Raw genomic sequence first — 14,546 nt, 5'->3', positions numbered from 1 at the left:
TATTACAGATCTTACAAAGAGGGGAAGTTCAGCACAGGAGTAGAAACAGACAGGCGCAAAATACAGTATACAGGTAAAAAAATTGTTTTTTACAGTGCACATTGATTGCAAACAGTCGTTTCTGATTTTAAAAAGGTTCTGCGTGGTGAAACTCGCCGTTCGGTGTTGAGAGATGTCAAAGGTTGAGCCTGTGCCTCGTGAGCTGATGTGAGGAATCAAACTGGATTTCTTTTTTTTTGTCTCAAGGCACAACGAACACGCTGTACTGTTTGTGCCGACACTATTGTATCTGTTGATCTCACAGAGCCCAATTGAAACAAAAGCTGTTACCAGTGACTTTGGGTAATTATGCCAAGTGTTGATGATGATGTGGCAGGTCTGTTACTCACAAGGCACATTTTGTACATTTGATTGTCTGTTGTTCATGTGATTCATAAAGACTCACACCGTGCAAGTATGCACGAGGCACATGGCTTTAGTCCAACCTCCCCACACACAGGCATCAAACACACAACTGAATGCACATCAACAATGAGAAGAAAAAGGACTGCACACACTGAGATAACAATCTATACAGTAGCACTGAGCAAATATACACAAAAATAAATTAGAATAAATTATCTCAAAGAAACCAAACAAAATTAAACTTGTTCTCAGCAAGGGCAGGGAGTAGTTAAACATGATGTTGGGTGAAAGAGAGTGAGAGGCTTTGGACTGAAGACCAGTGAGTGTGTCACAATAATCTGAATTGGCTCAGCGTTGAGTGTTTGCAGGAAACAAACATTTGGTTCCGAGACTCATGTAAAGAAAAAAAACCCAAAAACCCACCTGACAATCGGGAACACACTTCCACGTCGATGATGAGTAAAAGATGCTTTGGAAAATGGAAACAGTCTAATGAAACATTTTTGCCTTTTCAGCGTTGTCTAATATGTCAATCAAAGACTGACAGCATGAATGAAGTCCTACATGGAGTCCTCACTCCGTCAACAAAGGCAGCAATAAAAACCATCACATAACCAACATGTTTATGAATAAAACCCATCAGTGGCATCAAAAGTTCATGAATCTACAACAGACTGAAATAATACATGTACTGAGAAATTCTTATTCTCACTCACTAAAGATTGACAGTGGCTGTGTTGTTGCAAATTTCTGAACACACGTGGCAGTTGTCACGTGAGGGTGTATAAAATATCTGCTCCGATGTGTCCGTGTTGATAAAAACGGTGTCTGAACTGTACAAAAGCTGTTCTTACTAAGTTGTCAGTGAAGCACTGGCCATTTGGTGAAAGAAAGCACTTGTATGAGAGGTTGAGTTGAGATATTTCATACATTTAGATACACCTGGAGTGAAATAAAATAAAAATGCATCTCTGTAACTTTAACTTTATGTGTGTCTGTAACAAAGTGGTAGAAATATTTGTTAAGATGTGTATTTCATTAAGAACAAAACCATGTTTTGGGAAATGTCCTTCAACAGATGTAAGTTTGACTGCAAATGCAACTGATCCGTAAGATTGTTATTCCTTCTACTGGCTTGTATATTGCTAACCCTAATTTCATCTCTCCCACAGGCGACCCACAATGCAGCAAAGGGCAAATTTGTGATTGTCAAATTTCTGAAAATCTTTAAAAAGTGACACTCCAAATATTTTCAGCTGTCTGATTGTTTCCAGTTCCCTGATTGTAATCCCACAAGTGAGACCTGTTTGACTTTGATTGTGCTTATTTGGTTTCAAAATTACAGCAGATTTTGGAAACAGTAAACACACTCCAACAAACACATGATCATGAATTGAAAGAGCAATCACAATTACGATGTCGTGTCTTGAAGTCACTTGACTAAAATATCTGCGGTACATCTAAAAGTATGCATGCATTTATCCTTTAAATCAACAAGATCGGAATCTACACAGTGTTGTTACTAGGCCACTTCTAACTAAATGAGTGCTGGAGGTGGAGATGCAGATGGCAGACGCCAGTAAAAAGACACAGGTTGATGTAATGTCTCTGCAGCACAGGTGTGCAACACTGCCACAATGTCGTGACAACCATTATTAAATTAGCCAGTGTGGAACAGTGAAGGGTAAGTACAGGGCTTATTGTTTTTCTGAGAATAAATTAGAAATGTGCCTCGAATCCTCAATGATTTAAGTCAGTAACTTCAGCACATAAATGTCCATATCCACAGTTTGTCGCCGAAAAACGTCGCCTGATCTTAAATCTCTTTCTTATGATTTCCTTGATGCAAAAGAGTAGTACTGTGGCAGGAGAGAATAAGGCATTCCCTGGACTGATGGAGGTCCTTCAAGACTTGAAATACCAAATACAAAGAGCAGTCTACTGTACAAAATAGGCAATCTTACAAATATTTCGAAAATATCTCTTCAACACAATGGCTTCTTCTTGGAGAGGCGGACAAAAAAAGGAAAAAAAAGAAGAAAAAAAAGGAAAAATTGTTTCTGTCTCCGTCCAGCGGTGACCAGTGTTTTTCTTCATCGCATCTTCATATTCAATTAGAAAACAGAATCCAAACCCGTGTTTCATCTTACAGTGCCATCTCTGAAAGTCTGGTCCCTTGTCTATATGAGGGAGAGGAGGACAAGGGCTGAGGCAAGGACCAGCAGGACGTCCCTTCATCTCTGCTCTCCTCTCAGGCGGGGGATGGCAGCCTGTCTTGGAAACAGAAAGCCAAACAGGGCCATCGTAAGGCGCATCCAGGCAGGCAGGTTTAGTCTCTGGTGCCTCATGAACTGCAAGGAGACAAAATATTAATTTTATTTTCAGACACATTCCTCTTTTTATTTTTTTATTCATACACATGAGTAATCACCTTTGACCAGGTGCAATGAGATTGATCAATAGAATTTTGAGAATATATACACTTTATCTATCAAGAATAAATCACATTGTCACAATCATTTCATGAGAAGAAGTAAAAAATATTTTATTCCAACTTTATGGGCGACCGTGTATATTTGCATTCTCCGATTTCATCACAATGGGTTTTTGAGGTAAAGCCTTGTGAACTGTGGTAAACCCTGTGAGCCAAACCATATGACTGAGGGGGCTGGATGTTTCCACAACATTAGCTTGTGTCTAGCAAACAAGTCTGTTGCACGCAGGTCCTGCCTGATATGTCTGCTGAATGTATCAGGTGCAATGTTATTGTTTAGGGACTGAGTCTGGGAGGATGGATGTAAAGAGCTCTACAGGCAGACAACTGAATATCAGGACATTTTTAAACCTGAAGGAGCTGCCACTCATCTCAGTGACATCACTCAGTCTGCTTCCCTGAGTCTTGAGACAATTCCTCTTATCAAAGCTGCACTGTTGACTTCTAAACAAGAACCTCAAAGTGAAACGCTTTCAGGGAACGTGTTGCGTGTTTCATCATAGCTCTCTTGTTAATAGCGAAGTCAGCTGAATAATTTTAAAAACAAAGCAAAGGAAACTAGGACTGCTCCCTCCTTTTCTCCCAGTTCTGTCATTGTCTACTAAGGTGTGCAGAACCCGTGGATTACAGACAGATAAAGGGGTTCCTGCTGCACCCTGCAATCTCCTTTGCAACCCCCCCCCCCATCTCCGATCTTGAATAGCTCCCACTGGCAACAGCCAGCGCTCAGATGTTGCAGCCTGTTGCATAAGCATTCTTGTTACAATCTCGTTCCCTGCTCTCTCCATCAAGGTCTTTACCAGCATAGCAATCAGAGTCCGCCACAGGCTATTTGATGCAGAACTAGCAGACTGAACTGAATTGAACCAGCACCGCTAAATGTAACCCTAATTGTCCTTAATTGCCTTAATTCTACAGTGCATTGCTTATTTAAACAGTATTCTGGTTGGTTCCACATGAGGCTCATCTTTCTGCTCTCATTTGTGTGGGTAGTGGAGAATGGTGTGTAGTTTCTTTGCCCTTTTTAGGTTAATGCACACTGACGATTAAGGAAACTGACAATGTGCACGGTCGGAGAGGATTATCATTTTAATGGGCACCCGTTGGAACCAGAACTAGTCAAAACTGACAGATAAGACTCAAACCACAAATACAATCTGCTTCACATAAACAAAAAACCCACACATTAGCCCACACTAGCAACTTCTGCTTGGAGACATAAGTGAAGAAAAAAAAAAAGTCCCAACAATAGCAGCAGGGAAGTGATTGGATATCATAAAGGATCACTTGTCATTATTCTCCCTTTGGAATATTCCTACAACAGCAGTATCAGATCCTGCAGGATAAAACCAACTTGAGCGCCTCACAGACAAAAAAGAAAATGTTCTCTCTTATCTCTCTGTCACACAGTCACACACGCAAACCAAAAACACATACACAGAGGCACACACACACACACACACTGAGACAGTCAGCGGGACAACTGAGGTATTGTGGGTAGCCGTCATGTTACTGGCTGCGTCTATAAGTGTGTGAGTCAGACTCTATTTTTAGACGAGCATATAAACAGCCGGCCGAGTCTACCCAGACACAGACATGCTGCTCAGTCCTGTTCGTGACAGTCGCATCGATTAGACCTGCTCTCTTTATGTGCTTCTTTCTTTACATGTGCATCACTCTTTCTCACTCTCTGTCTCATTTTCTCTTTATTTCTCTTTTTCTTTGTCTACTCTCTCTTTTCTCCCTTCACAACAATGAGTCGAGTGTTTTGCAAAACTAATCAACCACACCTTGTTGTCCACACAGACCCCATGGCAAAACAGTTACCGCAGCAGATAAGAAACTTCATACCCCTCCCAGTGTATTTGTACTCATTAACAAAGTTTGTGATCACGTGACTAGTGTCAACTCTCAGTCAGTCCAGTAACTGCTTTGCAAACACTGATACAAGTCGCCCCCCTCACCTGTTATCAAAAACACTGCGATACTAAACCTTGCTGAAGGAGAACAGAAAAAGTCTGTGCGCAGCCTTGTAGGATTTCATCTCGTACGTTTAAAGACATCTGCAAGGTTGCCCTGCCGTATTTCCATGTTGATTTTATTTCTTGACATGCACAATTAGCTACAGAACATGAACTACACAGGGAATGTACGCTTAACTATTCCCCAGGGAGCTCTGTAACAGTGAGCCTCCACTCTTAATCGCTTCATCATCCCTAAAGCCTCGGCAAGTCCCAGTTTTGGTGCTTCATGTGGACTGCTCAGTATACACAACACTTGATATGCAAAACTGTCTAGTTTCAGGAAAAGCACACGAGAAACAAACAGAAAGTTGATTTTATCTTTTAAATTACAGTTAAATTAGAGACAGAGGAAGGAATAGATTTCACTGATTTGTTTTCTTTTCTTCTGTCTTTGTAGAGCAGGAAACTTAACCCTAATATTCCTTTGACTGTAATGACAAGGTCTACTGACACAGCATTGGCAGTGGAGTCTATCTGCTCAGTTTGACGTGAACTGTTTCTGTGGTTTATATGTCGCGGATGACCTTGACCACGAGGCCAAACTAAGGATCAATATCAATCAAAATGTCTTTTTAACAGCTAGTTGTGATATCAGTCTGTTAGTTCAATATCATGTATGGAATTACTAAATCCTGCCTTATTAGTGAGTTAGGATTTTTCCTTCAGTGTGGCCAAGAAAGTGGTTGAATCACTGCTCCGGCTATTTTTATCCTGTGTGGGTTGTGGCCAACCCAGCTGGCAAAATGTGTCGTCCCTTTCTTCCCAAGACTGAGCTGCAAACTGGCACAAGGTAGCTGTGAACCTTGCTTCTAATCAGGTAAAAGCTGACAAGCATGAAGAGTTCACACACACAAACTCTTTGTCTGAAGTTTGCATTACACTCTGCACCACAAGAAAATAAACCCAGTGTCCCTTGCAGCAGAACTTTCTAGGAAAGGTGCCAAAATCTGTCTTCTTTAAGGTAATGTAGGTCCACGTGTGTTCATACAGTTGACATTTTCACACTTTGTGCTTGAATGTACATATAATCTGTATAACTGGTCATTTGAAGCAGGATGTCATTGAAGAATCCGCTTCACAGACTGAGGCTTACCAGTTCAACGTGATCCTGGTGGAACTTGTCTCCGATCTCCCGAAGTTTTTGGCCAATTTGCGCCTCGACGCTCACCCCTGCCTGCTCCTCGGGCCTCTCTGCCATCCTGTCATCTTCCTCCCTTCTCCCCTCCTCCTCTTCCTCTTCAATTTGCCTCTCTCCCCGGTCCTCCATGGGCTCAAACTGAGCGGGGAAATGTGAGCGTAATCCAGCGTTGCCTGAAGATAAAATATCAAGCCTCTTAAAACTCGTGTTGATTGTCCAAATTCTGAGAGAGGTTTTTATTGTCAGATGAGTAAACAGCTAAATCTTAAAATGAGCCAAGCTATCTTGATTTGCTGTTACCCCAAACACAGCTGTGTATGACTAGCTTAGACAAATATACAGCATTTGCTGTACTTTACAATGCTGCCGTAATGCTTTCTGACACTCAAACAGGTTTTATCATATCTTCTCACGGGTGAACAAATTAGAAGGTACACACTTTAACTACAACTGAGTCCACAAACAAGAAAGAGTGTTAGTAGGTGGAAAACTCAAACACCTTATTAAATCAACAACGTTCTCAGTGAACCGCTGCTTTTCTGTGGGCTGTGTCACTGAGTTTACTCATTGCCTTGAGCATGCGCTTCTGCAGTCATGCCACTTGGAGGGAAAACAATTTTTTTATATTATCATGTGCAGAATGCCCCGCTTTTCTGCCTCACCGTGGGCCATAACATCTCTATCAAAACGGAGCGTTTGGGACTGTTTAGGGAGAAGAAATGGCACTGGGCCAAGAGCATGACATCCATTAGTGGTTAGATTACAATGAACTGAGTAATAACTACGAGTGGTGTTTATGTATTGATGACTTAAAACACAGAACAATATGTACCTCTCGCACACTGACACTGAGTCAACAAACAAACAAACAACCTCCTACTTCAACGTTCGTTCAATTCAATTAGGGTGATGTCACACTGATTTGATTAGACAAGGGGAAACACTATTGAATTAAAACTGATGGTCGTATTAGTGTGGGTATGTATCTTTATGTATGTATGAAATTATTGTAGTCTGTTTTTATTTTTTCCTCTTCAAGAAATGCTAATTCAAAATGCAAAAAGAAAAAAAAGGCTACAATGTGATTATCATTTATCAAATTTAGCTGAATTACATATTTATTGGGTTTTAAGTAATGAGGATTAACATATGTAGAAGCTGTAAACAATCTGTTTTCTTAGAATAGCATGTTTCTTAAATTCTCAGTATGCATATTACACTACTGGGGGATCGCCCAGCTACAAGGAAAATGAATTTCTAGGCCTGTCTGTTTTGCCTTAATAGTTTTACATGGAATTTAGTTTGTCTCACAGACCAAGAAAGATGAAAACACCAGAGTGTAGCTCTCATCTCAAACTGTCTGAAATCAATTTTTATCATTTGGATGTTCAAGGACAGCTCACAGTGATTATCCCACCAAATAAACGGAATGACTTAATTCAATTCTGTACACTCAGTTTCTAAAACTGTAAGCAGGCTCAAAATATCCCGCTCTCACTTACTGTGAAAGGGTATGCGAGGCTGCCGGTGCAAGCTGCAGGGCAGCGTGTTGATGCTGTTGTTGTTGTTGTGGCTCTGCGATGTGGGCACGGCAGCAGTGACCCCAGCGAGGGCTTGTCCGGCTGCGATCTGCGTGGCTCGGTCTTCGTATTTGACGTCCCTAAAGGGCGTTCCCCAGGGCTGTGAGATGGGCCGTGACATGTCCTCCTCCTCATCATCCATCCGACGCCTCAGCGGTAAAGTCCCTGGAGGGGATAAGGAGACACGGGATGGAAACTTTAAAATAAGTGTTTGAAAGTGCTCTGGTCGTGTAAGTATAAAACATATTAGTGGGAGTGGGTTTGATTCATGCCTATGTGTTTATTATCTTTCCTTCACAGGTTATTTGAGTGTGCTCAATATCATCCGGTTATTCGTGGAAACTCTGCCCTTTACCAAAGTTTCTGTCTACATTAAATGGAAATAAATCATTAGTCACCATAAGGCTTAGTAAGAGGCTTATGTTGTATGAGGTAATACTGAAAACAAACAAGCAGAGATGGATTGAGTCAGGAGCATAGCTGGATGTGCCAATGTAAATTCATATGTTAAGTGAGGTAATAAAAATACAAGTAGCCAGATTTAGCTAAATTGGGTTGTCCCATTTTATAATATAATGATTAGTAGCAACAGAATGTATGGGAACACCCTGTGTAGGGGGACCCAGTGGGTGGCTAAAAATGCCACGCCAGATCTGCCACCCTGCCACAGCAGATTTTGCCAAGCTGTTCCTGATAATGAGCCAAATTGTAATTGAGTGCCAAAAGATCTACCCGAGAGACCCCCCCCCCCCCCCCCCCCCCCCCCAGAGTTACCTTAATCTGGAACACAGAGCAGAGCAGTCAGGGGATTAGGGTCCTACTGCACAATTATGCTGCTCAACAGTAAAACCTACGCTCCTTATTCCCACTCTCTCTTTCAACTACACAATCAATGGAGAGCTGCCTGTCTAAACAATCAGCACACACACACACATCAGCAGGTGGTGTGTGAGTGAAACCTCAGTGAAACCAAAGTTCTGGCTAGACTGTCATGTGCTGTGCACAGCAGCCGTTTCATGAGGGAGATAACGAGTTTCACTCCATCCTCAACTAAGCCTGCTGAACGCAAACACTCACACTCTCTTCCTTGTTGGCCACACGCCACAATCTGAACTACTGTTTCATCTTTTTGTCAGTATTTTCCTTTTGTTGTGTAAGTGGAGACAAATGGGCTGGGTTGACTGGCAAATGCAAAAGTTGAAACTGGATACACTGGTATTGTGTTTACTGAGTGTGGAGGCCCCAAAGTGTCCCTTTGCATGATGTCATATCATATGGAGTCACAGGGAACCGTAAATTTGAACAGCAATGGAAAAACACTGTCTGGTTGTCTGATTGTCTGTTTTTAGTAAACAAAAATACAATATTGACCCACAAAGCCTCTGACCTTAATTGTTCCCAGGACATTTAAGAGATAAATTAGTTAATTAATTAATTAATTAAATGTGCGTAACTGATATTCAACTTCTCCTCCAGGCAAAGTAAGTTGTACATAAAATAATGTTACTCAAGCAACTATACAGCAAGTTTAACTGAGATCAAATGTGCACTTGTGTTGTGTGTCAAACCCTGTCTTGAATTTCCACTGGCAGTTAACAGAGGACTGGCAAGATTACCATAGTGTCAGACACATAAAAAAACAAACATAGACAGGGAGACACACAGAACAGAATTACACACAGAAACCCACACTGCCCTGGGCACCAGGGAGGCCTGGCAGTCAACACAGTGCTGGTCATAGGCTCAAAGCTGCACAAGAGAGTGGCTCCCTCTGCTGTACCATCTGTGCACCGGGCTCTCCTCCATGCATGGCACAGGCTGAGGGAGCACACAAGGTGAGCTCTGCGCCTATTTCACCTTTATGTAGGCTTTATGTAACCAGGAATACATATCCGATGGCTATCAGTATGAAATTGACATGCTACAATAAAGTCACAGAGCTTTATCTGTCATTGGAAAAGCACAAGAGCAAATACAGCTGAAAATTTTGTATCGGTTTGGTGAATAATGTTTTGTTGGTGTGGCTCTAAGTTACCACTGAGGTACAAAATTGCTGCAATTGCAATTCCGAAATGACTAACTGAGATTTTAATGAAGTAGTGTCGCATGTGGGCTACGGAGGAGCACCGGGAATGAGCTGCATCGTTATCCGTATCAGGAGCACAATGCCCTGGGCTGATCGGTGCGTGAAGACGCCTAGTCGGACAACATCCACAAACTGGCAACACAAACATCGAAACATGACGGTACTAATCGAGTTTAATAATAATAACATCCACAGTTAAGGCATCATTTATTTCCTCGCTTAAAAATGAAATTTAGCCTCGATTTTGTGGCTGTTTCTCCTTTATGTGACAGCGACCACAATTTCATTAACATTTATGACAGTGTAATAACGGTGAAATATCCTCCGCTGACACTTCGCCTGCCTACTCTTCCCCCAAACAAAGCAAATATTCGAAACAAATATTAGTCACTAGTGCATGAAATGTATATAAAAACAAAACATGACTAGTCATTTTACACTGGTGCAATGACTGGTGTTTAACGCTAATGAAGTTAGCGGTGTAACTGTTAACGACACAAAACATAGCTGCAGACCAACGGCTCTTCTTTAAATACCAGGACGTTTAGAATCCACCAGCGTTCTAATGGAATACACCCGTTACTTCGTCACTTTCTTCACTTCCTACGTTAAAACTGGAGAAAAAAAGCCTCGCCGGTATGAAGAACGGGGCAGGAACACGTCTATGAACGCTCTCTGCCGTATGACAACGTCCCGCTGAGTCCGCTCATCCCGTCTCTGCCCGGGCATGCCCGCACATTTGTTGACAAACTCCCCACGAATAGCGATAGCACGCGACGGCGCCGACACATTTGGTTTTATTCGAACAAGCGATCGTTAAACTCACCGCCAGCAAACGCGCTTTCCGTTGTGACCGGTGGTATCTTGACAAACTTAATGTTACTCCTTGTTTCGTACGGACTCCGGTGCTGAGACCTGTGTCCCTCTTTTCATTAAAGCCGCTCATGGATGTTTGCTGACTGGAGTGAGGTTGTTTTTTTTCTGTGTCAAAACGGTCCGCCCCGACTGCTGAGACCCGCCCCTTGATAATAAGGAGAGGGGGTCAGCTACACAGTGTTATGCAAATACAGCATAGTGACAAGTATAAAATGAAGCCTTTGCCTAAAAATGATTTTATATTTGAATTAAAAGTGGAGCAATCATATTATTTGTATACTCTCATTGATTAAAAGGCTGTGAAATAAATATAGTGAAGAAAAACTACAATATTTCCATCTGAATTGAGTGAGATAGAAGTATAAAGTGGCATGAAATGAGAACACTCAAGTAAACCACCTTACGTTCGTATTTACTTGAGTGCATTTTATTATATTGAACCACTGTGGATTAACAGCTTCTTAATTGCCAAATTAATCATTTATCATTTTGGTTTTTATGCCTAAATCCCTTATAAAAATGTAAAAAAGAATACACAGTGTTTCAGGTTTAAAATGCACAAAATGTTGAGCTCATTCTGTTTTGTTGTTGGTGGAAAAAAAAATATTGGGCTGGCCCTTTAAGAGAACAACCCTCCTCGAGACCATAAGCTGGTGACACGAGTTGGACCAATCAGATGCTTTGTTTTGGTCCCGCCTTCTGTTTCGTGTATCTTGACACGTGGAGGGGGAAAAACACAAACCCAGATAAGACACGTGACTGCTTTCAGCTGCTCATAGATGGAGTTATGGCACCCACCCAATTGCGGGGGTCGTTTTGATGATGAGTGGTGGTACTGTCAAGGTAACAAATAGATTCACTAATTTAACTGTCACATCCGTGTTAGTGACCCATTAGATAGCAAGAAATGATGTGTTCTCTGTGAGTATCATATCTAAAAAAGAGCCTTAACAAACCCACAAAGCTTAACATAACTATTGTTTAAATGTAACTAAGTGCACTTATTCAAGTGTAGCACTTATGTTCAATTTTGAGGTACTTACTTTCTTGAGTGGTACCATGTTATGCTACTTTATACCTCTACTCCACAACACTGTATAGGCAAATATTGTACTTGTTTCACTTCACTCTATTTATATGAAAGTTATGCTAACTAGTTACTTGGCAGATTAAGATTTTACAATCCACGATATGCTTATAAATGATGTATGTATCACACCAATCATATGCACATTAAAACAACATTAAAGTGCTGTTTACAAATTAATGTATACATAGTGTATTACTATTATATCAGTAATAGTACTACTACTTTTGAATACTGATTCCACCATTAAACATAACATAACATAACATTGCATAACATGATATAATAAACATAACATACCATAACATGATATAAGATAAGATAACATAACACAACATAGCATAACATGATATAACATAGCATAACATGATATAACATAACATAACATGATATAAGATAAGATAATATAACATACCATAACATGATATAGCATAACATAACATGGCAGTATTCCAGTGTCCTTAAATGCTTCCTGGCTTGACAACAATGTATAAGCGTAAAGCCATTTTCAGTTCAGCCCCTGCGGGCACCCGATGTTGAACTTGGTGTCCCCCTCTGATGGATGCACTGTGACAGTGGAATAAACAGCAGCCTTAGCTGGTGACCCTCATTGCACGGCTGGGGCACGCCTACGCATGGCATCACTCAATGAGGAAGAAAAAAAACTACAGTGAAATCAAGCCTGATCTGTAAAAAGGGGTTACTGAGTGCAAAACAGCCAGGATGGAAGAGTGAGACTATTTGATCCATTGTGTGAGTCAGATTTTTCCCAGGAGACCATTTCTGGATGAAAGCAGATGCTGTTGCTTTTACGTGGAGCACTGGTCAGCACATACAGGATGTCATGTTGTCACACTCTCCCACTCCTCTGTAGTACAGCTGCTAACGTGTGAAGTGTGATTTCTCAACTTTTCACAAAATTCCTGTGCACATTTTTTTTATTGGCAGCTTTAGGACAGTCAGCAAACAAGCCCTGCTTGGCCTAGCTTGTTTAAGCTGCCGCTTGCTGCTTCCCAACCCCCCTCCACTCCAGTCAGGCAGCGAAAGGACCCCACCCAAATTTTGGAAGAGAAGATTGTGGTTGTTTTTTTTGCTCACTCTCTCTTTCTTTCTCTTGTGTGTTTGGGAGAGTTAAAGCTCAAAAAAGCCCATCGGCTGTCAATCAATGATCATTCAAGCAGACTGAATTTATAGGAATGGACAAAAATAAACCCCATTTCAATTATTTAGCTCAACAGAAGCCCCTTTCACTACTGGATGCAGCTTGACTGCAGCTACATTAATTAAATCTCCACTGCCTAAGAAGTGTTAGCATTCAAGTTGCATTAACAATATAGAATAAAATGTTAAATTTGACCTACTGACACATTGCTAATACAACCAATACTGCTTCTTCAGCTGCATCTATGATCCAATGCATATTAAAGCTGAGATGGTCTTTGTATTTCATAGTGGCAACATAAAGAATTGAAGTCAAACTACATTATATAATTCTATGTGTTGTCAACTGCTGTTTAGATATTTTATCATGTGAAGGACACATCTGTGTTGTGAGAATAATTACTAATAAATACCTTGTCATTAAAGCACATTTTGAAGAATAAAAAAGGAGGAAAGGTCCCACTGGAATTTGAGAGTGAAAGCATCAGTTTTGTTGCAGTTTGATGTGGTAATCAGGCATTTTACGCTACTTTTTATAGGTGGAACATTTCAAAAATTAATTAGTCCACTGTGTGCTGCTTTTGGAAAACAAAGAAATGAAAAAAAAAAAATCGAATCGCCCATAAACATTTCATTGCTTTTTTTTTTCTCCCCCGAGTTCCCTTTATCAATAACTAATTAGTGTTCCCAAACAATAGCTCCAAGAATAGTGCATTTCAATCATAGTCAGTTATCTCATTGCCAGCGGACTCTGGGGTGTACAGTAGTTTTTCATCAGTTAAACTGCGGTTTGGAGGAGTCTTGTTTTCTTTTTAAATGCGGAGCTGTTAACCACATTTGTGTTGCAAATCTTGCTTTTTTTCTCCTTGTTTTCACAGGGAACATAACATGATGTGCTGTCAATGCTAGAGATTCAGAAACACAAACGTCATGCATTGTGCAATCTCATACACTGTTTTAAGTCATTTGCTGTCTTTTGCTTTCAAGTGCATTGCTTCAACCCCTTTGAAGAGGGAAAACAGCCTTTGTGTTGTTGCTGAACTCAGAACTTGTCATCTAAACTGAAACTTCCACTACCTCTAATGTGTCAGGCGCAGTGGCAGACAATGTGTCCTAGCCCATTTTTATCTGAGCAATTTTCCCCAGCGAGGCAGTCAAATATTCTCCATAGTGAGTTATTTCTGACTACATGCTGCCAGCAGAGGTGATAAGTCTCTAGATGTTGAAATTTTTCAAAGTTCACTGTATAATGATACAATTTGCTTTGTGGCTTTTTCCCTAATGGTGCCTGACGTCCAGACGCTTTGTCTTCAATCTTCAATCCGTTCCACACCCAAACAACTATATCGCTGTTTGTGCCTTTACTGCGTGTACCTTCGCATCACAATTTTATGGTTTCCATCGTCTTCCCATTTAATTATCTACACAGATCCCTGTTTAAAGAGGCTGTTTTTCACACAAATTGATTGTGAAATTACGTGACAGAGATGCCAAGTTTTTGCAGGTTATTGGAAACCTCTGTCCGCCTCCGCCCCTCCTCCTCCTGTTTATTCTGTCAACACCTCTTGATTTTAACCACAGGTACAGCAGGGGCTCAGCCAATGAATACGGCTCTCCCAGAGTTCATCCAAAGGTAACACATTTGAAGCCCATAACCACCCGAAGGAAACACTTCCCTCGGATTCTGTGGATTGT

At 41.0% G+C, this 14,546-nt stretch overlaps 1 protein-coding gene across 1 annotated transcript; it reads right to left on the bottom strand.

Moving 5' to 3' along the window:
- Positions 1-225: 225 nt before the first annotated feature.
- On the bottom strand, positions 226-10,652 carry bmf2 (BCL2 modifying factor 2). The gene is made up of 4 exons (XM_062437682.1): positions 10,554-10,652; positions 7,564-7,806; positions 6,017-6,234; positions 226-2,756 (listed from the first exon to the last, which is right to left on the bottom strand). The coding sequence occupies exons 2-4, from the start codon at positions 7,781-7,783 to the stop codon at positions 2,640-2,642; spliced, it is 555 nt and encodes a 184-aa protein (XP_062293666.1). The 5' UTR covers positions 7,784-7,806; positions 10,554-10,652; the 3' UTR covers positions 226-2,639.
- Positions 10,653-14,546: the final 3,894 nt, after the last annotated feature.

Source organism: Scomber scombrus, chromosome 17, assembly GCF_963691925.1.
Source record: "Scomber scombrus chromosome 17, fScoSco1.1, whole genome shotgun sequence".
Classification (NCBI taxonomy): domain Eukaryota; kingdom Metazoa; phylum Chordata; class Actinopteri; order Scombriformes; family Scombridae; genus Scomber; species Scomber scombrus.
Note: the sequence above shows the minus strand (reverse complement) of the source record. Positions and strands in the feature narration are given on the sequence as shown.

Coding starts and splice junctions, on each gene's coding strand:
- bmf2 (XM_062437682.1), bottom strand. CDS start 7,783: ATGGATGATGAGGAGGAGGACATGTCACGGCCCATCTCACAGCCCTGG. Junction 6,235..7,563: donor GCCTCGCATACCCTTTCACA/GTAAGTGAGAGC, acceptor TTTTATCTTCAG/GCAACGCTGGATTACGCTCA. Junction 2,757..6,016: donor ACCAGGATCACGTTGAACTG/GTAAGCCTCAGT, acceptor GTCTCCTTGCAG/TTCATGAGGCACCAGAGACT.